The sequence below is a fragment of the Antennarius striatus genome, chromosome 13 (genome assembly GCF_040054535.1).
Source record: "Antennarius striatus isolate MH-2024 chromosome 13, ASM4005453v1, whole genome shotgun sequence".
NCBI lineage: Eukaryota > Metazoa > Chordata > Actinopteri > Lophiiformes > Antennariidae > Antennarius > Antennarius striatus.
In genome coordinates this window covers 12,113,958-12,139,296 of record NC_090788.1, presented here as the reverse complement: position 1 = coordinate 12,139,296, position 25,339 = coordinate 12,113,958, and the positions used below count along the sequence as shown (strand labels likewise).

The 25,339-nt window shown below is 40.4% G+C and overlaps 1 protein-coding gene across 2 annotated transcripts in view; it reads left to right on the top strand.

Moving 5' to 3' along the window:
* Positions 1 to 25,339, top strand: part of stk32a (serine/threonine kinase 32A) — a 68,991-nt gene that overhangs the window by 28,755 nt on the left and 14,897 nt on the right. For both annotated transcript variants that reach the window (XM_068331613.1, XM_068331614.1), the window contains one exon: positions 12,349 to 12,386. In XM_068331613.1, coding sequence (XP_068187714.1) covers positions 12,349 to 12,386 — 38 coding nt within the window. The remainder of the gene's footprint in view (positions 1 to 12,348; positions 12,387 to 25,339) is intronic.

Sequence of the window (25,339 nt, the reverse complement as noted above, 5' to 3'; positions counted from 1 at the left end):
GTTTGTGTGCGCGCGCACGCTTGTACTGTGTGTGGTTTGTGATCAGGCTATGTAGTAGTATGTGGTTATGACCTGGCTCAGAGCTACAGAATGAAAGTTCCTCACAAGTTGTGAATTCCGCTACAGTGCCTTGCAAAAGTATTGGCATTTTGCCACATTTCAGGCTTCAAACTTAAAGATAAAAAATTTAAAATATTTTTTTAAGAATCAACATGTAAGACACAATCGTGAAGTGGAACCAAATTTATTCAACATTTTATATTTTGTTTACAGATAAAAAACTGAAAAGTAGGATGAGCAAAAGTATTGCCCCCCTTTGACTTAATACTTTGTACAACCTCCTTTTGCTGCGATCACAGCCTCAAGTATTTTTGGGTATGTCTCTATAAGTTTTGTACGTCTTGAGACAGAAATATTTGTCCATTCTTCCTTACAAAACCGCTTAAGTTCCTTAAGGTTTAATGGAGATTGTGCATAGCAATTTTCAGATCTTTCCACAGATTCTCTATTGGATTGAGGTCTGAACTTTGGCTTTGTCACGGTTCGGCGTGGCTGTGCTGGTGTGTGGCAGGGGGGAGGCCAAACTTGTGGGCGGAGCCAGGGCTCCACACCTATTGGTCCTCTCCACACCTGCTTCTCATCACCACGCCCATTGCTGGTTCTCTCACCTGATCTTGATTGGTGTAATGATCATGAGGCTTTTCAAGCCAGGTTCGATGAGAGCTCTTTGTTGGTTTGTTTCTTAAGTTTGGTTTTTCCTGGAGTCTGTGCCTGTAGTAGTTTTTCTGAAGTCTTGCCTGTAGTTCTGTTTTGTTCTGGCCTTGTTCTGCCTGAGTTTCTGTTTTGATTAAATTATGGATAAAAGATGTGCCTTTGGTGTCCTGCATTTGGGTCCATACCCCGACCGGCATGACAGACTTAGCCATTCTAACACCTTTATATGGTTGGTTTTAACCATTCCATTGTAGATTTGGCTTTTATTTTTGGGATCCTTGTCCTGTTGGAAGCTGAACCACCGCCCCATCCTCAGGTCTTTTCCACACTCCAACAGATTTTCTGCCAGAATCACCCTGTATTTGGCTCCATCCATCTTCCCATCACCTCGAACAGTCTTCCCAGTCCCTGCTGAAGAAAAGCAACCCCAGAGCATGATGCTGCCACCACCATGTTTGACAGTGTTACTCTTATGCTAAACGTAGTGTTTCACATTCAGCACAAAAAGTTCAATTTTGGTTCATCTGACCAGAGTACATTGTTCCACATGTCGTCAAAATAAAATAAAAAAAAAAAAAAAAAAAGTCATCTGTGTCTCCCATGTGGCTTCTTGCAAACTCTAAATGTGCCTTTTTATGGTTTTCTTTCAGAAATGTATTTCTTCTTGCCACTCTTCCTTAAAGGTCAGATTTACGCAGAGTACTACTAATAGTTGGCTGATGGACAGATTGTCTCACATCAGCTGTGTATGTCTGTAGGTCATTGAGCATGATAATGGGCCTCTTCGTTTCTTCTCTGCTTAGTTTCCTCCTTGTTTGGGCTGAAAGTTTAGAGTGACGGTCAGGTCTTTGCAGTGATTTTATGCTCTCTCCATTTTGATAATATTGCTCTCACAGTGCTCCAGGAGATGTTTAAATGTTGTGAAATCTTCTTGCATCCCATTCCTGCTTTGAACTTTTCCACAACTTTATCCCAGACCTGCCTGATGTGTTTTTGGTTTTCATGATGCTGTTTGTTCTCCAGTGTTCCTTTCACAAACCTCTGAGACCATCACACAGCAAGTGCATTTAAACTGAGACCAAATGACACACAGGTGCACTCTGTTTGTCATTGTTCGTCATTTAGGTCAACATTGGGTCTTTCAGAAGTCGTCAGGAAACTTGTGAGTCGGTTAGCTAAGCTGAGAGAACAGGGGTCAATGCTTTTGCGCGTCCTACTTTTCAGTTTTTTATCTGTAAACACAGTATAAAATGTAGAATAAATTTGGTTCCACGTCACGATTGTGTCTCACATGTTGTTGATCTTAATAAATATTTTCCAATATTTTTATTGTATTTACCAATACTTTCGTAAGGCACTGTAGCATTTGGCTAACTAGGTAGCGCTGCTTCAGTCAGGTGTGTGTGTGTGTGTGTGTGTGTGTGTGTGTGTGTGTGTGTGTGTGTGTGTGTGGGTGTGTCTACATTGTCAGGTGTGTTGGCCCACTCCAGTATCAGTGCAGCGTCGTATGACCAGCTACAGTGTCCAGTTACCCTCTGCCTCTCAAAGCAAGCTGTAATGAGGCCATTAGATCCTAGTAATTGCTTGTAGGGTCAGCGAACCAAGAGAAAAGCCCAGGGAATCATCTTCCACAGAGCACTCTTCACATTTTGTCTCACAGATTCCACCATCCATTCATCCTTTTATCTGTCACATTTTATTTCTTTGCCCTGTAAAATGGTGTTTGCTTCTCTCTCTTCGTTCATAAATTTAATTACTGGATAACTGAGTTCTGAGTTTGACTGCTGTAATAAATTTTGTAAATCTCCAGTTTGTGGGATAATGTCAATTTTAATGTAAGGCTGTTTATATGTGCATGTCTAAAACCACTAGGCATGTTTCAGACTCTTATTTGTTTTGTTTTGACTACAAAAAATAATGTAGTATAATATGGTAATTTGTGCATTAAAACTATTAGCATACAGACACCAAACAAACTTCTATTGTGGCTATTTGACCTGCACTCTAGTCTACAGAGACTAGAGTGACAAACAAATTGTCAGATTTATATTAAAAAAACATTTATTCATGGTATTGTATGATAAAGTCGGGAGTGGCAGAGAAGTATTTTAGAGCGGTGCAGGACATGTATGAGGACTACAGTATAAGACAGTGGTGAGGTGTGCTGTTGGTGTGACAGAGAAGTTCAAGGTGGAGGTGGGACTGCATCAAGGATCAGCTCTGAGCCCCTTCTTGTTCGCTATGGTGATGGACAGGCTGACAGACGAGGTTAGACAGGAATCTCCATGGACTATGATGTTTGCAGATGACATTGTGATCTGCAGTGAGAGCAGGGAACAGGTGGAGGAGAAGCTAGAGAGGTGGAGGTTTGTCCTGGAAAGGAGAGGAATGAAGCTTAGCCGCAGTAAGACAGAGTGCATGTGTGTGAATGAGAGGGACCCAAGTGGAAGAGTGAGGTTACAGGGAGAACAGATCAAGAACGGGAGGATTTTAAGTACTTAGGATCAACAGTCCAGAGAAATGGAGAGTGTGGAAAAGAGGTGAAGAAGCGTGTACAGGCAGGATGGGTGGAGTTTCAGCTAAAATGAAAGGAAAGGTGTACAAAACTGTGGTGAGACCAGCGATGTTGTTTGGCCCAGAGACAGTGTCACTGAGGAAAAGACAGGAGACAGAGCTGGAGGTAGCAGAGATGAAGATGCTGAGGTTCTCTTTGAGAGTGACCAGGAAGGATAGGATCAGTAACGAGTACATCAGAGGGACAGCACATGTTAGAGGTTTTGGAGATAAAGTCAGAGAGGCCAGACTGAGATGCTTTTGACATGTCCAGAGGACAGATGGTGAATATATTGGTAGAAGGATGCTGAGTTTTGAACTTCCAGGCAGGAGGCCTAGAGGAAGACCAAAGAGGAGGTTTATGGATGTAATGAGGGAAGACATGAAGGTAGTTGGTGTGAGAGAAGAGGATTCAAAGGACAGGGCTAGATGGAGGAAATTGATTCGCTGTGGCGACCCCTGAAGGGAAAAAAATGAAAAGAAGAAGTTATTCCTCCATAACTCTGCAGGCAGATGACAATTGTAAAGTTAAAACAAATCATAAGAGGGACAGGTCGCTCGTGATGTCATCAGTACCATACCAATGGGTCACCTTCTCATGAGCCTTGCTGTTTTTGCTATCAAAAAGCCCTTCCTTGCCCTGTAACTTCACATTGGGAACATGACCTCTTCCTATAAAAGATGTCCTCTTGCTTACTGCTTTTTAAGATATGAAACTTGCCCTTCCTTCGTCCATCAGTGCCAGCCTTTGAGGAAAATGTCAGCTAATTAAGGGCAACAGGATTGACATTTCGTACCCCGACCTGTACGCTGAACATTTGATTCACCAAAGCAGGCTGAGTTTAACTCCTTGGTAGAGATTATAACTGTGTTTCACAAACACGCACATGCAGCCACAGGCAAATGCAACACATTTTGTTTACTGAACACTGCTTACTGTCTAATGAGATGATGAGATAATCCCCATGATGATAAGGATTCATGGTGATTTGGCTATTCAAGGAGAAGATAGTGGAGGGGTGCTCCAGTTTCCATACATGACTTTCTATTGCGGCTGTCCATTGTTTTCCTGAAAGTCACCACAGTAATAACATTGATTTTTACAACAAATGTGTCCAGTCACAGAGAGAAATATAAAGGTCCATTTATGCTCCCTCTGTGGACAAAAAGGGGAACATGTTTAGCAATACTTCAGGATGAAGAGTCTTTTCTCACTCTCACTCTCACTGCCTTCAATAATTTCTGTTGGTATTACTCTGTTACTTCCCTATCAACTATTCTCATAAGGTCTCTGGGAAGGTGTACAGATAGATTGAAAAAGAACACATAGTGTGTACAGAAGGCTCTGTCCATTTCTGTATCCATTTTCAGTTCAGAGGTTAAATGGGAGCCACTTCTTGGCTGATTACAAATCAGTAATATTAAATAAAAAGTAAAATCAAACAAAAAACATCCTACCTATTAATGATCACACAACATACATTTTACATTGAAGACAATATCTTGTTGTGATTATTCTCTTAATGAAATCTTTTTTTGTTTGTTAATAATTTGGCAGGCAGCAGTACTGTCATCTGACATTATCACATAACTGGAAACATACATAATGTTTTCATCTTTTTTGTAAATGTTGACAAGATGAGTTGAACTCACCTCCCAAATAAGTCCATAAACTTAGAAGCTCCATATTTTTTATGTCCATTTTCCTTAAATACCTCTTGAGTCCTGGTCGGAAGGTCAGGGTTATTTCCCTGATACAAATCACTTTTGTCACCCTCTCTCTGTGAGTGTATAGATCTTGATACAATGTTTGAAAACCTTGTTATTTTTATAAAATATGGATGGAATTCCACACCTTACCTTCCTTAGTGCCAGTGTTTCCTCTAAGCTGCGCGCCTGCGCAACTGCACACTGCTCGCAGTCTCAGCGCACAAGAAATTCTATGCTGCGTATGAAATAAAATTCGATAAAAACGTGTTGTGATATCTTGTGTGTTGTTACTGTTGTGTGTTGCTGCCCTGAGTTGTTCTGCGCGTGTGTGAGTTGTCCATGACTTCATAAGACTGAGGGGGCTGAGAGTATACAGTGAGTGCTGAATGGGAGTTTAGAGGAGTTCTGTATGGTTGCTTGTTAAGGCTGCTGAAATTAAGCTCGCCAAAAGAAGTTCGTGGTTTGTAAATGAGAGAGAACAAAGACTAGAAGAGGTGGCTGTTGTGGACCAGAAAGTAGCAAAGATTAGTCGGGATGAAGTGAGGAGGGCATTGAAGAGGGTGAAGCGTGGAAAGGCAGTCAGTCCTGATGATATGCGTGTGGAGGTATGGAAGTGTCTAGGAGAGGTGGCAGTAGAGTTTCTGAGTGGGTTGTTCAACAGGATCTTAAATAGTGAGAAGATGCCTGAGGAATGGAGTATAAGTGCGCTGGTGCCTATTTTTAAGAACAAGGGAGATGTGCAGAGTTTGGCAACTACAGAAGAATAAAGCTGATGAGCCATACAATGAAGTTATGGGAAAGAGTGGTTGAAGCTAGACTAAGGGCAGAAGTGAGCATCTGTGAGCAGCAGTATGGTTTTATGCCAAAAAAGAGTACTACAGATGCAGTATTTGCTTTGAGGATGTTGATAGAGAAGTAAAGAGAAGGCCAGATGGAGCTGCATTGTGTTTTTGTTGATCTGGAGAAAGCTTATGACAAGATGCCCAGAGAGGAACTGTTGTATTGTATGATAAAGTCTGGAGTGGCAGAGAAGTATGTTAGAGCGGTGCAGGACATGTATGAGGACTATAAGACGATGGTGAGGTGTGCTGATGGTGTGACAGAGAAGTTCGAGATGGAGGTGGGACTGCATCAAGGATCAGCTCTGAGCCCCTTCTTGTTCGCTATGGTGATGGACAGGCTGACAGACGAGGTTAGACAGGAATCTCCATGGACTATGATGTTTACAGATGACATTGTGATCTGCAGTGAGAGCAGGGAACAGGTGGAGGAGAAGCTAGAGAGGTGGAGGTTTGTCCTGGAAAGGAGAGGAATGAAGGTTAGCTGCAGTAAGACAGAGTACATGTGTGTGAATGAGAGGAACCCAAGTGGAAGAGTGAGGTTACAGGGAGTAGAGATCAAGAAGGTGGAGGATTTGAAGTACTTAGGGTCAACAGTCCAGAGAAATGGAGAGTGTGGAAAAGAGGTGAAGAAGCGTGTACAGGCAGGATGGTACGGGTGGAGTTTCAGCTAAAACGAAAGGAAAGGTGTACAAAACTGTGGTGAGACCAGCGATGTTGTTTGGCCCAGAGACAGTGTCACTGAGGAAAAGACAGGAGACAGAGCTGGAGGTAGCAGAGATGAAGATGCTGAGGTTCTCTTTGGGAGTGACCAGGAAGGATAGGATCAGGAATGAGTACATCAGAGGGACAGCACATGTTAGAGGTTTTGGAGATAAAGTCAGAGAGGCCAGACTGAGATGCTTTTGACATGTCCAGAGGACAGATGGTGAATATATTGGTAGAAGGATGCTGAGTTTTGAACTTCCAGGCAGGAGGCCTAGAGGAAGACCAAAGAGGAGGTTTATGGATGTAGTGAAAGAGGACATGAAGGTAGTTGGTGTGAGAGAAGGACAAGGAAAGCGGCACTGTGAGGATCCTTTTTCTGGATTTTTCAAGTGCCTTTAACACCATCCAGCCCTGTATCCTACAGGAAAAACTCCTACAAATGCGAGTGGACCCCGGCCTGGTTCCTTGGATCCAAGACTACCTCACCGACAAGACCACAGTTCGTCAGGTTAAAGGACGCCACGTCTGATACTGTGGTCAGCTGCATCGGTGCTGTCTTGTCCCCAATCCTCTTCTCCATGTACACGGCGGACTTCTGCTACAACTCAGAACTGTGTCACATCCAGAAGTACGCAAATGACACAGCTATCGTGGGATGTATCGGGGTCAATGAGGAGGAAGTGTATAGATGCTTGGTGAGGACTTTGTTGACTGGTGTCACAGCAACAGCCTGAAGCTCAACACCTTGAAAACTAAAGAGCTGGTCATTGACTTCAGGAGGGACAGACCCAAACCTAGACCAGTTCTAATAGGAAAGGAGGATGTGGAGATTGTGCAGACCTATAAATATCTTGGGCTGTGGCTAGGCAACAAGCTGGACTGGACCAGCAACACGAGGCAGCTGTACAAGAAAGCACAGAGCAGGATGTACTTTCTGACGAGGCTGAGGGCATTCAACATCTGCAGGAAGCTCCTGTTGATGTTCTATCAGTCTGTGGTCACCAGCGTCCCGTCGTTCGCTGTGGTGTGTTGGGGAGGGAGTGTGACTAGGGCGGATCTCTCCAGGCTGGAGAAGCTGATCAGACGGGCCAGCTCGGTGGTGGGGATGAAGCTGGACCCTCTGGCAACGGTGGCATAGAAGAGAACCTTGGACAAACTGCTGGACATCATGGACAATGTCAGCCACCCTCTGCACACCGTTACCAACAACCAGAGAAGCCTGAGCAGCCAGAGGCTGCGCCTCCCAATATGCAGGACAAACAGACTTAAGAACTCGTTCGTACCCGAGCCATTATACTCCTCAACTCCTCTCGGGGGGAGATGAAGAAGAAGAAAGTCCACATGAGAGCTGAGGGATGACACAAACAATACAGCAAAAACAATGCAAACACTATAGACATTTCACTATACCCGAACTTAACTAGACTAGGCCTGTTTTTTTTTTTTTAAATTTCTATGCCTATTTATGATCTTCTATTTGTATATTCTTGATCGTTTATTTATTAATATTTCTGTTTGGTTTTGTACTACTTTCTATGTGCTGGTGGTTTTTGTGTGCTTTTTCTGTGTTTTGTGTACTCAGTGTGCTACGTGCGACGGAGAAATTAATATCCCTGATGGAACCTCCTTAAGGGATAAAGAAAGTTATACTCTTTACTCTCTCTCTTAGCTAATTAATTAGACCAAAACCAATGTTTTCTGTGCCATTATGCATTGTAACTCAGTGAATGATAGGTGTCCAGTCAATGATGCAATAAGGTTCACTTCCGCTTCGCAGCCAATCACAGCATTGTCGGTCCTGCATGTACGACCTGTTATACGTACCATGCAGATTAATTCGTTAACGACTGGAGACGAACGGTTAGCGACACATCCACTCACCAAGCTAAAGTAAAAGAGGAATGTGGTTCTTTTATGATGGAATGGCTTTTGAGTATATGAAAACTAGGTGAGGTTTGTTCCTTTTGAGAAGGTTTAAAGCAATAAGCAGACCAAGCCATTAACCTGGACAAAGTGTACAAGCACGTGAAAAATAACGTAAAATTTAAGTCAGATTTGTGCATATTCTAATGATATTTATCAAGATTTTTTATTTATGGATCATTAGATGCTGTTATTACTTGATAATTTGTGGGAAGTAGAAATGCTAATAAAAAAGGAGTAATTAGATATTTTACAGACAAAGATTTAAAGGCATTTACACTGTATCACAAGCAACAGCACACATCAATGTGCAAAATGTGAATGTTTTAATGTGCACAAAATGTTAGGTCTGAAAGGTGTACGAAATTAATTGGTTCCGGAAGAAATTACGCAAGTAGAAAATTACATTTTCCATGCAAATGCCGTAATCCGTTCTAATCCCACAAAAATTCCGACATAAATGTTTTATAAAGCATAAAAATGCATCAAAACATGTAACAAATACATGTTACGATTAGATTATTACATAATAAATGAGAGTTGTGCATAATGTAACAAAAAAAAAAGAATAGAGTAATGAATAATAATGACCTTTTAACAGCTGTCCCCATTGTTTTTTGCCCTCTGGTTCATGCGCTCCTATCTCACGATGCCGAAAAACAGAGTGAATTCCAGTCCTCCTTTTGAACTTCTCCAACCACCCACATAATGCCTTAAACTCCTTAAACTGCCTTTTGTTTTAATAACGTGGCGATTGTAGATGCATTAAGGCCATATTCTTTGGCGAGATCAACCAAACGCATCTCTTATGCTTTTCTATGATCTCTTGCTTTGTTTGTACGGACAAAAAAACTCTTTTCTTCGTGTTTTCTTTTCCTCTTTTCTCTGTCACTTTCTTGTATCCATAGCAAATTCGTACTGAAAAGTTATTATATTTGCGCAAAACTATCACACTACCTCAGGGGTCGAGTGCCGAATGCCTAACACTCCATAAGCACCGATCTAGCTCCACACAGAGGTGAAGTGGCATCCCTCTTAGCCAATGGGATGCCAGGAAGGTACGTAATAGGTAATAGCCAATGGCAGAGTAGCTATGACAATGTTGCATTCAAGAACCTGTAGGAGATTCGAGTATCAACCGATACTGTGTTTTTACATTACGTAAGTAGAGATTTCTTTTGTAACTAGAGGTAATATTTTCCCACTGAGAAATTTTGTAAGTAGAAAATTTCGTAAGAAGAGACATTCGTAAGTAGAGGTATCACTGTATACAGTATGTATCATTTCTTCCAGAACAGGACCCTAAGCCAGGCCACAACTGGACTTCACCGAGCCCAAAGTAGGACCCTCACATATAACATACTGCACATCTCATGATGAACAAGATTTTTATCTTTTTCATTTCAAGTGGGCAAAATCACTTATATAAAAAGTTAAAGTAATGAAAATAGCTACTGTAGTTTGATTCTTTTAATAAGCCATGTATCTTTTTATGATCCAAGGTTTTGAAGTGTGATACTGGTGATACTGGTTTTGAAGCGTGCGCACTGTGTGTGGCCACAGCTAGCACATCTGATGTTGCTCACAGTAGTCCTATGTGCGCTTAGGAAGCTTGTGCGTTTGCCCAAACACATGAAAAATTAGAGAGAACATTGCTTGGCACATTTTTAAAAATATTTTTGTATGGTACTTGAATGTACCATCCAAAACATTTGAGAAGGGTGAAACATTTGAAAAGGGTGGTGAATATTGAATATCATGTATTCAATTCAGTCATATCTTTTTAAAATGTGTGGCTTCCACAGAGGGAAGAACAAAGGGATTGAGAATAAACTGTATTCTTTTATTCATTTAGTCTACAGCAAGACTCCCTCAGCAAGAGATGGACTGTTCAGATGAAACAAGATTAACGTTGAGGTTTTAAATCATCAAAGGCTAGAAATTGATGTGGTTGTGCATGTGTGTCAGTCGGTGAAAAACAAAAAGCAATGCTGAAAGAATTGTGTCATAAGTCCCTTGTTATAATAGATCAGTAAAAATCAGCATATGATGTTGCTTTGAATGAAAGTAAATATCCAGGAGGGACATCTTTAAGCACACAGATCTTCTTTGAAATTACCAGGAACATTGGATGCAAGGTCCTGGGATTAAGTGCCTTGGTCAAGGAAACACTGGCTGCAGACTTAGCACCTAAGACATAGTCTGCCTGCCGGGCAAAGCACATATTGCATCTAGAAGCCAAATTGTTTACCTTTAATTTACATATTGCTTTTCACCTTATAATTCATAAAGCAATACATACAGCCCTTCACCATGTTGCATCTCATAAATGGCAAGAAAAGTTCCCTCGGATCCACTGGTTCTTTGTTTTTTGCTGTTTTCCAAAGCAGAATTAATTGACTTTATTATTGTTTTAGTTTGACTTTCTTATCATGTATCACAAAAGTATCTCATTACTTTATTTTTTTCTATTGTTGTTTGTTTTCTTGGCTGTTTTATCTTAATCTTCACCCTTATTTTGTTAACGACCCATGATGTATTTTTGTTTTAGTCAAAAAATATGTTATTCTTTACATCGTTTGTCATTTTTTTGTCATCAGTCGCTTGTACAACACCTGAAAGGGTTGTTTAACAGGTTGTTTAATGTTACATAAAAAAACATGAATGGATGGATGGATGGATGGATGGATAGATGGATGGATGGATGGACTAATTTATTCACGTAGTGTACATTGTGATTTATTATCTTTACTATATCCACTTTTTTCAGTAAGCATGGTTTTCTGTGTTCTACAGCGGTTTTGACTTCCAGAATAGAGGAAATGTAGATAATACATGGCATCTATTGGCAAATGACAGAAAAACTAAAAATCTTCTTGAAAGTGGATTGAATAAACACAACACACAAAGGATTACAAAGAATCAGCAGAAGCTGTGACCCCTTGAGACCTCAAGCCTCAGTCTGCACCTGTTTGTCATCTCAGGTTTCACAGCTTCTCCCACAGCTTCACCTGCTGTCCCTCCTTCTCCCTTAAAAGCAATAGATGTTAATTATTTTCTTCACCTGATAAGTCTCTAATAAAAATCTCAAAGGTGTTATTTTTCAATTTTCATTATTCACTGAAGATATTGATCTAACAAAATAGTGGTGCTGCCTTGACTAAATTCAGATCTCGGAAGTTTTCACATTTGGATTTGTGCATTCAGATTGGGTTTGTTCCTGTGGGGTATTGGGGGAAACTGGGTAATTAACATGAGCAGTAGAAGCCATTCAGCGGAACAAAGGGGAGAGTGCCATCTACAGTACAGAAATTCAAAAATCACCAGCAGGACCACAAATAGTTTGGTGGTGAAATGTGACAGCAGAGTGTGTTTACTACTAAATACAGTATTAGCTCACATTCTATTACCTTGTACGTTACAACTTCAAATCACATTTTTCAAAATGCATCTCAAGGAATTACATTTGTGACAGTGAGAAGTGACATTAATTTAGGTGGTGTCTGACACTGGCATGTGGTTGATAATGTTTGGTGTGTTCAGTATTGTTCAATAAGAGACATGATGTGATGATACTAATGACAGTGGATCAATGCATGCAAGTGTTCAAAAAAATCCATCCTTTCTTCTGGGTGATGAGCCTCCCCAAATGTGAAGTCAGTCTTTCTCACCCCTTGTTTTGACTTCAGGCCTGGAAACAAAAGGCCATTTTTGAAGCTGTTCAAAAAGCATATTTTTGAACAGAAAAACGAAAAAAATGTATATTTTTGTTTATTTGTTTTGTTGTCCAAACTAGGCAGAAATTTTGAATCGTAAATATTTACAAACTATTTATAAACAAAAGTAATCTGATTCTGATGCGACACTTGGTAACCTGTGACATTTGTGTTTTTACTTCCAGAGACATCAAACCTGACAATATACTACTGGATGAACATGGTAAGAGATCACTTGTCTAATTATAAAATTATCCTGTTTTTTATTTTTCATAATTTTCTTATGTAGGTTTTTTGATACCTAACTACATATGCAAACTTCACAAAAAACTTCATTCAAACTTCAAATAATGGCAAAATTCAGGCCATATTTTTCATTATTTTTCATGTTATCAGTAAAAGGGTCAAAAATGACCTGTGTTATAATCAATGTGTTTTATGCCATTTTGTCATCTTGGTTAGGAATAATAATTTGAATTATGTTTTGGCCCACACAAAAATAATTTCATATATAAAATAATATTTTTCATATCAGGATTTTTTACACAACAATCAAATTTTAAACATCTCTATGTAACCATATAAATAAATGAAATGTGAGCCCACGCAAGCACACACACACACACACACACACACACACACACACACACACACACACACACACACACACACACACACCGAGTAAATGCAGGAATTAAAGCTACCTTAGTTAAGTGTAGCTGTGTATGTTACCTAATTTACTGACACATGATAATAACACAATAATTTTTCACACAGTAGTCATGACATGCAGACACATTTCTGAGATTAAAAAAAATCAAAAATACTTATATGTATGTGATTTTGCTGTCTAAATTAATTTTAAGGTGTGGTCCACAAAATATGTACTATTTATGTGAATATGAATATGGATGGGGCAGCACGGTGGCGCAGTGGTTAGCGCTGTCGCATCACAACACGGCGGACCCGGGTTCCTGTCCCGCTCTGTGCGGAGTTTGCATGCTCTCCCCGTGTCTGCGTGGGTTCTCTCCGGGTTCTCCGGCTTCCTCCCACCTCCAAAAGCATGCACTTCAGGTTGATTGGCCGGTCCCAAATTGCCCGTAGGTGTGAGTGTGTGTGTGAGTGGTTGTATGTCTTTGTGTGTGGCTCCGCGGTGCACTGGCGTCGTGCCCGGAGTGTCCCCCGCCTCACGCCCTATGCCACTGGGATTGGCTCCAGCTCCCCGTGACCCGCTGCGGCGGATGTAGCAGTGGTAATATGAAAATGACTGATGACTGAATATGAATGAGAGCATGAATGGAAGTTTGGGCTGTTAAAACAAAAACTGCAACTTCATACAATATATAAAATGAAAGCTAAAACAAAATTGCATATCAATGGCATGTTTTTGAGGGAAATTTTAAATATAAAAAACTTTTTTTAAACTTCATTATGATTCTAAGGTTTAAGGAGCTGTTACCAAATATTTATATTGTCCAACAATTCTCCAATCCCACTGATTTTTTTTAGCAAAACAATATTCAGCATTTCACAAGTTCACTGATTCTTCAGCCTTACAAATACTGTATCACTCAGCCATGTAACCCTGCAACACATCAATTGCAGACCGTAACATTCAACTAGTTCTTATGATCCCAGAGGTTACTATATTAAAAGGACATGAGGTTTGAGAACAAATTGAGATTCATCATACCTCCTCTATGTGATGCTAAGTTTAGTTCTGAATGATTAATTATTTCTCATCATAGCCTTTGTGGACAATTTTGGTTTCACGAAACACAAATGCATGAACATACACTGACAAAAGAGGCCGTGTGTGTGTGTGTGTGTGTGTGTGTGTGTGTGTGTGTGTATGTGTGCGTGCGTGCGTGTGTGTGTGTGCGCAGTCCGTGTGTCTCAGATTGTGGGGGACACAAATCAAGGGCACATGAAAAAGACTGAACATCATCCTTTCAGTATGTGATAAGAATAACATTAACGCATCACCATCCTTCGACAGGCACGATGGTGCAGACTTCAAGGGCACTGTAATGAAAAAACCATGTGCATTAATTTGATGCAAATCCTCCATGAGGCTACCTTGAGATCAACTCATTATTTTCACAATTATAAAATAATTACCTGATAAAATTTATTTAGTTAAATGTAATAAATGTAATGATAGAATCCAATAGTAAACAAGCAATGCAGTCAGAGACTGCAACATCCCACGACAACTCTGAATTCAAAATTTTTTCCTGACCTACTTGGATAGGTCGAAGATCAAAGCTAGTTCTCTGACATACTTCCATAGATCAAAGCACTAGCTTTGATCTATGGTCTTACTCACTCTGGCCTTCTCCCTCGTCTTTCTATCTTATCCAGTTCCTGAGTGTACAAAAGTTAAAATTTGATCTTGACCTAGTTTTCTCAAGGTCAAGTTCATCATCTCATTTTCATCCCCTTTGCCGCCCGAGTAATGTGTTTTTTGTTTCATCTTTCTACCTGCAATGGTTGTGAAGATATTGGTGGACTAACAAACGCATGGACGGACAGACTAACGGAGGAACACACAAACCCTGACAATTACAATACATCACCGCTTTGAAGTAAAATGTCTGAAACGTGTAGCCTCTTAATGAGTGTCTACAGAAGTGAACATCATCGATCATGTAGAGATGGAAAAAACTGTTAATAGCAGAAAACTATAAATTAATCCCCCAGTCCACCACCCCTCCAAATTATTACCTTATGGACATGAATTACTGTAAAATAAATCACAAATAACACAGCATTAATATCTTACTTAACTATAAATGTAATTGTTTAAAACAGCCAAAAAGGAAGATTGTCCAAACACATTTGGAACATACACAACAGTTCGGAGACCTTGGAGGGCTTTTAACAGCTGGGCAAGGCAGTGGAGCAGATACGATTAATGGCAGTCCTGCTGTCATTACATACTAGAAACTAACAATGAAAGAACAGCAAGGACTCCACAGGGACAAGAAAAAAATGAAGTAATGAGCAAATCAGTCAGGGGAAGAAAGAACTGCTGAAAAAGAGAGTCTTTTTATGTACACTTTCAAACTCACTATGCCACTTACTCCACTGGAAAAAAAAACAGATTTCGGTTTCAGAAGCAAGTGAGCATTGATAATCCAATGATCCAGATTTGGGTCATAAAAGTAATGAGCAACATGTTTTAATATGTGATATGAAGTTTGTATTACTTGAAATATTTATCTCAAAATGTAATTAAGTATGCCCCGGACCAAGAACAAAATTAAGATATCAAACAGAAAAACAAGCGTGGCTGAACATGTTGTTATTGAGAGTTCCTTCTGAGGTCAGTTAATACTCTTCACACCTACCGTAGCATGGGACTCTGCATGTTCTGTGATTACGGCTTAATCTGTTCAAACATCATACTGATCTTCTCACGTTCATCTGCAACTTTTCCCCTCCATGATTTCTAAGACCAGCCACTTTTCCTTTTACCTTGGGGATTCCACTTAAGGCTTGCTGTGTGGTTTTGTTTGTGGGTTTTCTCAGTGTGCCCGATCCATTGATATGTCCTTCGTCTACTTTTATATTTTCCTTGTACAAATCGTTGTTGGATATTCCATCTGGCCAAAATATGCCTCTTTGTTTATAGTGTTCCAGCTCTCAAGCCTTGTTTCGGAACCATCCAAAATAACAGGTTTCACGTTTGAGTTGAAGATTTCCACCTTCGTCCATGCAGAAATGCTTTGTGGTTGCCAGACAGGCCTTAGCATGTAAACAGGAATAGATCTGCCAAGTACTTTACTGGCTCTTGCTAGTAACATGATGCCTCTTGAGTTGGTTCAATTACTAAGGCCTCCTTTCTTTGATAACTTTACCAAAACTCTGGGCTTTCAGTCCATGGGGGTGCCTTCTACATTCCAGATCTTATTTAACTAAGGCCCCATCCACATGATGACGGATTTTTTAAAAAACTGAACTTTTTAAAAACACATCGAAAAAGATTTGCGTCCGCACGACAGCGTTTTTAAAATAATCTCCGTCCACACGTAAACGCACCAGTGCGTTTTCGAAGACGGCTATAAGCGTGCCAAACCATGTGGTGGCAGTATTGAGTCGAATTTTATCCAGTAAGAATCCTCCGTGTTTTGTTGTCACAACACACGGGCCCATAAATATGACGTCACAGCGGTTTTCGTCGCAGGCAAGACGTCAGCATTTTTAAAAAGTCGTGGATACACCGTCCACACGACAACGCAGACCCAGCGTTTTTAAATAAATCCACCTCGGCCAGCGTTTTTAAAAAGTTGCGTTTTCGTTCCGGATATCTGAGGTGTCGTGTGGAGGGAAGGCGTAAATGCAACAAAAAAGTTGCGTTTTTAAAATATCCGTTATTGTGTGGATGGGGCCTAAGTAAAACGAACTTCTTCTGAGATCCACCCTCCTTCTTCTAAGCCTCTGCAGGGATGTTGTCAATTCCCATTCAAGGTCTTAAGCTAATTTTTTACTTCCACTCTAGTAATAGGACCAATTGTTATGGGCAACAGCCTGGCCTTCGGAAGGTCTTTTTGAATCTCAGGGTACAGTCTGTTGAGAACCTCTTGGCAGTGCTTCGTCCAGCTGTTACGTTGGTCAACAACATTCTGTAGGAAGGTGCCATTTTTGCCTTTAACGGGTGCTTCTCCATCCAAACAGCACTTTTGTGGTATCGTACATTTTCTTCATGTCATTCTGATAATTCTGCTTTATTCCTCTTAACTTCATGGTTCTTCTTGTGGTACTTAACATGCAGCAGTCATCATCTAGTTTCTCCTTCTTGTGCCTTCTGAGGTACAAACAACAAAACCAAGTAACGAGAAATACAAATTATCAACCACTTCTAATTAATTAATTTTTTTCTAAGTATTTTTTGTATTTATTTTTATTCATCACATTAAACTGTAAGTTTTGAAATATTTTGATGTTTTGAAATATTTTGATGTTTTTCATTGCGATTCCAACTCCAGTGCTGCTTTTGGTTGAGTGAAAATTAAGTAGGGAACCTATGAACCTTTTATGATTCTGATGAAATGATTGGAAATTGTTGAAGCCATAGCCCAACCAAACAGTCTTGACCACACTAAGGAAAGGATCTTGACTTCAGTCTTGAAGCTCTTTCGAAGTGTTTGCACAGCCATTTGAAGGGTTAAAAATTAGAACACATGATTTTGCCACTGTATATTTTTGACCTACGGATGTCTACCCTCCTATAAAACTCCATTTATTATTTTTATTATATATTTCTGCAAAGCCATGAAATAAAGACTGAAAAAAAGCAAAGAAGATTAGAATATAACAGACACAGGAGACTTAAAAATTTGTGACAGCCTGGCTCTCACAGCCATGACAAAGATAGAGAAAGGAATAACAAAATATTTATTCAACAGAAATTTACTCAAATAATCTATTAACCAAGGATCACAAATCACGGGGTGTGATAATCAGTAAAATGAGCATGAAGTGCATGTTCGTGTGTGAATGAAGGCTGTGTAACTTTTGTAGAGTGAATAAACAGTTCAAAAGGTTAACACAAGGTACTGAAGTTGTCGCATCACTGTGTCTCATTTATCTGCTGGTGAACACCAATCCCAGGTGTCACCAAGAGACACTGATTACCACTATGCTGGCACTGCCCTGAACAGTGCCACACGACCACCAGCTGGTTCTTCTCAAGCCAGAAATGGATTTTTCTGTCCGGTTATCCCTTTAACACAGCCATTAGACTTCGTTAACAATGGTGTTTTTTATTGTAAAAACACAATCAAGTCTCTTATTTGTGCATCACTACTAGGGTTGAGCCAGATACTCGTTTCATACGGATAACGCATACGGATAATGTGTTTTTGACGAATACAAATACGATACAAATAAAACCTGTTAATACTCGTGATCGGACTGAAGGAAAATCATCCTGACTGTTTTCACGCTCTGTGATTGGCCAGTCACACATACTTCCCGCCCCTCCCTACAGACTGCACTTATAGTGGAGTTTGTCCCTGTCCCACTCTACGGCACACACAGACAATTACTGATCTCTCTATTGATGGCTTCACTCTTCCTCACGTCTTTCTTCTTAGCTTGCCTCATTTCGGTGTTTGGTTACCTGAGGCCTGTACCATAAAGCTGGATTACGGCTTAGCGAGATAACTTCAGGCTTAACCCTGGCTTTTCGGTACCATAAAGGTGGCTGACTTTCTATCAGGCTACGTTGTCGCGGTAACCTATGCTGAACACCTAACCTGCTCCAGAGTAGGATAAGTTCAGGATAAGAGCTCAGCAGGTATAACAGCCCCACCTACTGACCAATCAGAGCTCAGCGGGTATAACAGCCCCACCTACTGACCTTCAGTTCTCTTGGAAAATGTGCTGTCCGTTTTGAGAAGCCTGTGGATCTTGGTGCACAGCTTGTGCGAAGGGCTCTCAGGCGCGAGAGAATATTTAGAGATCGCTGTAATCCGTTCGAATTGTCTGAACTGTACGAAAGGTACAGGTTTTGGGGAGAGGGGTAACATTACATCTGTCAGCTACTGGAGCCTTACATCAGTAATGTAACGCACCGCAACCACGCGCTGACAGTCCCGCAGACAGGGTGCATTGCACTGAGGTTCTTTGCCACAGTTAATATATTTCTTAGTGATGTTCGTAATTATTATGATGTCCTTAAATCCCTTGTTGGATGGGTTACAAGCAAGCCACAGATAAAATGCCATTAATCAATTTTTTGTTTAAGTAAATCATGGATTGAGTCATTCATTCATAGGTACTTTTATGTATTTTGTTGGCGATGCCGAAAACCTCGGGAAGAACCCAGTATGTAGAGCTATTCATAAAGTCATGGGGGCTAGAATCACATGCCATAACGAAAAATGTCGTACACACATACATTTATGGAACACACAAATGTAATTGTAGTCAGACATACAAGTGCCATCATAGTGGGGAAGTAATATTATAATGGCAAACTTCCGCATTGACAGAGTCAGCGATATTGTTCCAGCGATCCTTGCGCTGTTTGGCAGCTGCAACTGTGTTGCTTTTTGCCTGGATTATTGATTTGTATTGCTCGTATTTATTAATTATTATTGTTTGCTCCTCCATTGTGATATATGCGGCTCGGGACGATTTGTTGTATGTTTGCGATTGGTCGCATGCAGCAACCTCCGCCCTTTTTATGTGAGCGCACACAGATCTAGAGTGGGTATGCCTGAATTGAATTAGTGAGTTGATTGCCGGTTTTATGGTACCGAAAATCCGGAGGGCGGATGTCTCGGTAAGTGAAGCCAGATAAGTAAGAGGAAGCCCGGCTTGGTTCATCAAGCTTTATGGTACAGGCCTCTGGTGAACTTTCTTGTTGTTTTTTGTTGCGCGTACGCGTGCATGTAACCACCGCCTCCACTTGTCTTTTTTTTTTTTACCTGTTTGTTCTAAACTCTGTTCAAATTAATAATTCTATACTTTATAAATATTTTAACTGAGACATAGCGCGCGCGCACACACACACACACACACACACACACACACACACACTCACTCACCGCAATCAACATTGTTTAACTTTATGTGAAAAAAAAATGACAAGAACATTAGGTGCTAAAAATAAATAATTGAAAAAAAAACCCCAGTTTGATTATAAAAAATTAAAGTGAAAAAGAAGGAAAAAAATTAAAAGTAAAAGTTTTAAGTATGACAAATTCTTGTTCATGCATACTTCGTAGTTGATCATTTCCTATTGCATGCACTTCATTAATGCATTTTGTGTTTACTTGTTCTATATATAGTTCCTTTACTATTGTGATAAAAACCGTTCAATCTCAATTCTGAGTCTCTTTGGTAAATAGTCATTCATAGACTTAAGAATATTCATGTTCTAACTCAGTTCCATAAAAAACTTGTTCTGTAAATAGTTCCCTTACTTTTATGATCAAAAACATTGATTTGAATCTAAATTTTGAGGCTGTTCTACAAATAGTTTTAAAATAAACAATAAATATAGCAACTTGTGATCAATCCATATAAATTTTAGACTTAAGCCCCACCCATTTTCGGCCAAACCACACCACTTCCGGTTTAAGCCCCGCCCATTCCGAGTACAGATACTGATGCAGATAATCTAGTCATTTTTAGAAAATAAAAATGACAAGAGGGTAGAGGAAGTAAGTTGAGCATCAATAAATCCTGATAGATGGAAGGGTGATAAAATTTGAATACTTTGAATATGTAGCGCATGCATTCTTTCAAAATATATATACACACAAACTCACACAGACACATACACCCACACAGACACACACGTGCCCACATGCACATCCATCACTTTAATGTGTGTATGGATGGCAAGGACTATAGGGGACACAGTGGGACATGGGTCAGTAATTTGCCATGAGGATCCAAGTCATATCTATACTCAACACACCATACTCGATAATATGGAGAAAGACATACATTAAGTATGTCTTACTCCGTACTTAAATATAGAATTGCATTACTCCATACTGAATAAAGGTCCCATATTATATATTTTTAACTTAATGTCATTCAGCTGCCAGATGTCCAACTAGACTGTATTCCAAATATTTTTACCGAAAGTGACCTGTGGTCCTAAATATCAGCTTTTCAAAATCGCTCATCTGAGCTACTCACAAAACGCTTCATTTCAGGCCTCCGGCTGTAGTATGTTAATGAGCTCCGCTGGTCAACGCCTCCTTCACCTGGGTCACGCCCCTCTGAAGGAGAACGTTAGGCTAACGGGACACTGACCGGCCTTACATTTCTTATCATTATGGCGTTCGGAGGCCCCATCGTGTTGCCGTACATCTATGACCCTGAGTTGGACCCAGAAGCGGGGGCTCCTAAAGAAACACCGACTGTGGGGCTGCAGCAGGACGTTTCTGAATGGTTAGTACGTGTGAACGTTACTTAGTTGGTTCTGTGTTGTTTTGTATCCTAAGTCCTCACAGGACCAGAGCATCGTCCGGTAGCTAATTTTTTTCTACTCCCGCCTCTCATCGGCCAGTAATAATGTCATATCTGTCTTATTATGTATTTTGTATATGTACAGATGTGTTGACTGCTAAAATGTTGCTGTACTTCTATAAGTGACAGTAAAGTCTGATGGTGGTTCTGATATTTATTACCATGTGGCTAATGCTAGCTTCTGCTCATGGCTAAGTTACTTTATTTTTATAGCACATTGATTTAACCCGTTACTAAACTGCAAAATATTTGAAGCAGTCCTCTGTGACAAGACATACGGAGCTAACACTTGCCACCATCACACCAGGTTAATCGTGAAATGATGTGGCCTTATTGCGGTGATGCCTTTATCTACTCTATCTTGAGATGTCTTCACCATCTGTTTATTGTACAGGTGTTTCTTGGGACACTGTGTACGGATGCCAACAGAATTAGAAAATATCTGCTGTTTGGAGATTACACAGGTAGCAAGCTCACAGCTAAAACAACAAAGCTATGTCTCTATTTGGCTACTTTTACAATTATAAATTTAAATGACCTTTACCATGTTTTTCACTGTAGGTTAGGAGCCATCTGCAGGAGGTTGTTGAGGTTCCGTGCATGACTCAACATCCTGGGTTCCAGCCTGTATTCCTAAACGTGTACACCCTACAGATGGCAGGTCATGTACTGAAGGCTGAGTATGACCCTTCACGTCTGAGACAAGTACATTGGTAATCGTTCTTTGAAAAATGTCAGAATAAAAACTAGTTATACCTTATTTTGCTTCATCAGGCATACCTTCATTAATGCAGTAACACATGACAAATATAGGTACAACAAAGTCTAATATATTGTATTTGCAACACTTTGATTTTTGTCATATTAATAGACATGTTGAACATTTTTTGGCATTCACAACCCATTTCTGTTGACATATACAAGCATTTATTTACATAAAACAACACATCCAATAACAATAATGAGAACACAGGGCCATCCTACCGGGAAATCAACAACAGTTGTAATACTCAGGATTGAAAACATTGTGAAGTAAATAATTTTGTGTCCTTTTTCTGTAGACGGTGCAGACATCTGGCCTATCGCACCTTTGTTGGCTGGTGCTGGGGCTACTTAGTGCGCAGAATCTGGGTCATCATTCCAGCCTTTGTGGTCCTTCGCATATGCCGAGAGTTTCCTGAAGACAAAGGCCACTACCCTGGATTTGGACTGAGTCTCGGTTGAACCTGGTCATGTAGCTGGCAATGACCTCCTCCTTGTCCGGACGCTCATACTGGGCAGACAGATTATCGGGGACAGGAATGACCAATATCTCATTTGTGTATGGCACGGGGTCCACCAAGACTTTGTCAAATATGAGATCCAACATGTCAGCTACAAAACCTGTTCAATAAAACACAAAGATATATCTTTACTGTTATTGATATTGTTTGATTCATTTCACTTTGAACACAAAATTGTGTTCAAAATACATCCTGGTACTTGCTACTAATTTATTTATTTGTATGGTTACTTTTTACTGTGTTTTGTTGTGAGCAATTACCAACAGAATGTCAAAACATGTTTGTTTGACATATTAATATATTGCAACACTAACAGAATGTTGGCTCGGTCTTGTGAGGTTTGACTCTGCATTGTCCCTTCAAAATCTTTTGGAAAGTGGGTCTTGTAGAGGGGTACACCAAACATAATGAAATAAGGAGACAAAATAATATATGACAAACATGAATCTGTCTCAAAATTGTTTTGTACTAAACTCTTCACTTACTGTCTTGCTGGAATATTCTAATACACAGCCATATTATTTTTTACAGAACTACTATCAACACATGTGCATTCAGTAACACCTATAGACAAAAATCTTTAGAAAATTGTATCTATTTAACCAATTTATTGAAACATTGTATGGAATATGACTTGTACATGCCTTTACTTCTATAATGGGAATGAAGAGTCCTGAAGGACAGCTGTGTACCAACAGTATGAGTGTCCACTAGGTCAGTTTGGCACTCCAAAGAACAAAGCACAACTCCCTACGTAGCCTAGCATAAGTTGACTTTATTTATGCTGACAGATAATAGGAAAGATAGCCTAGTTACTACGCTATGTAGGGAAGGGGTCTGCAACCTGTGGCTCCGGAGCCACATGCGGCTCTTTAGTGCCTCCCTTGCGGCTCCCTGGAGATTAATCACAAAATAAAAAAAATAATACTTAACAAAAAAATAGAAAGTTATTCTACTTATAGCTAAAAATCTTTAAAAAACAAAACTTATTGTTGTGAACATCCTACGCTTTATTACGTTATCATCGTTATCGTGATGTTTAAAAATTTAGTCAGGCTCCTTTTGGACAGCTCAGATGCACTGTGGGGTCCTAGGCAGTTGTTGCCCTGACTTTAGAAAGCAGTGGTGATTCGTTGGCAGCGCAGTGGGCGAGTGGTGAGTGATGTGACATGAGTCCTAACCAATCGGGTGAGACTCCCGGTATCTCTGGACACCTGAGGGCGGGTCTACCCGGGTGTACTCCTTGCCGTCAGCCACGGCACTACCACTCTGTCCTGGGGGGCTGCCCGACCGAGTCAGGCTGAGAGAGAGTCACAAGAATTCCACATTCTATTTCATGAAGGACAGCAGCGCTGCGGCCATTCAGTGGTGGGTGGAGGAGGTCCGCTGCTTGTCGGTACAGATTCATGTGCATATTTATGAGTTCATACAGATTAGACGGGAATTGAAAGTCAAGCTAGCCACGCTAATCGTGCTAGCTGCGCTAATTGCGCTAGCCACGCTAATCGTGTTAGCTGTGCTGGTGAGGCTGGTCATGTTAGCCACGCTAATCGTGCTAGCTGTGCTAGTGAGACTGGTCGTGTTAGCCATGCTAATTGTGCTAGCTGCGCTCGTGAGAAGAAGAAGGCCTGTTGCTCTGTTGAGGGAGGATGCATCCGTTGGATGGAGGTGACTCGGGAGAGCGGTGAACTACAAAACTGAGTCTTCACGAAATTATGTTCGGTAATGCTGCAAGTTACTGATTTAATGCCAGAAATGAACTGTTCCCTGTGTGGTGCCTGCTCTCTGACCGGAGTTACCGCTGTGGATAAGGGGGTTCCAACATACACACAGGACTCATTAAAATAATGAAAACAAAACATAATACATAAAGTTATACATGCTTCTCTCTGCAAAGACAGTAAAGGAAAGAAGACACAACATCACTAGTCAGCAAATCTAGGACATTAATTCAACTCCAGCGTTATCAGTTAAACATGATGAGTCGTGTGATGTGATCGATATTGAACAGACAGCGCTGTTGTGCAGGTATGTAAACTCCAACGAGCCGAAAAAATAAATGATAGTTATAGCACTGCTTGATTAGAACACGTACCTAAACATGCTCAATAAAAGTCTCCAGGAGCGGAAACACTGTTTTGTCATTGGAGCTCCAGCTGACTGTATTCACCAGGGATGAACAGCGAGACTCTCGCCACCCCCTCCCTGAAAGAGTCCAGAGACGTTCATCACCATCACATACTAAACGGGGATTACTGTATTTAGGAGCGATCATCGATATGTGAGCTGCATTTGGGAGCAAATTTAACGAGTTCATCAATGCAACAAAACATAATACAGTAATATAGCAATGGAAGGTAAAGCACCGAATATGGTACAACAGAGTAGTCACATGGTGCGTCATTCCAGGATGCGCTGCATGGAAAATAATGAATCTCATTATGCATTAACTATGACTAGTTAATCAATTTGATACTAGGCTAACGTAGCTAATGTAGCTATAGACACTTAGAGCTTGTGTAGCCCTCATATAAAGCTTATAATGTTTTGCGGCTACCGACAGGTTTGATTTTAGTTTTTTTGGTTCAATGTGGCTCTTTAAACGTTTAAAGTTGCAGACCCCTGGCCTAGCATAACATGACTTCATTCATGCTAACAAACAATATGAAAATATGAGACCAACTTACGTGCGTTTTAGCTTTATACCGTAGGCCAGCAAGCACACACGTGTTGGAGTGTGCACACACACGCAATACACAAACACGAAACAAAGGAGACATCCCTACATAGCCTAGCATAAATTGACTTCATTCATGCTAACAAACAATAAGAAAATATTAGACAAACATATGTGCGTTTTAGCGTTATACTGTAGGTCCGGCATGCGCACATTTGT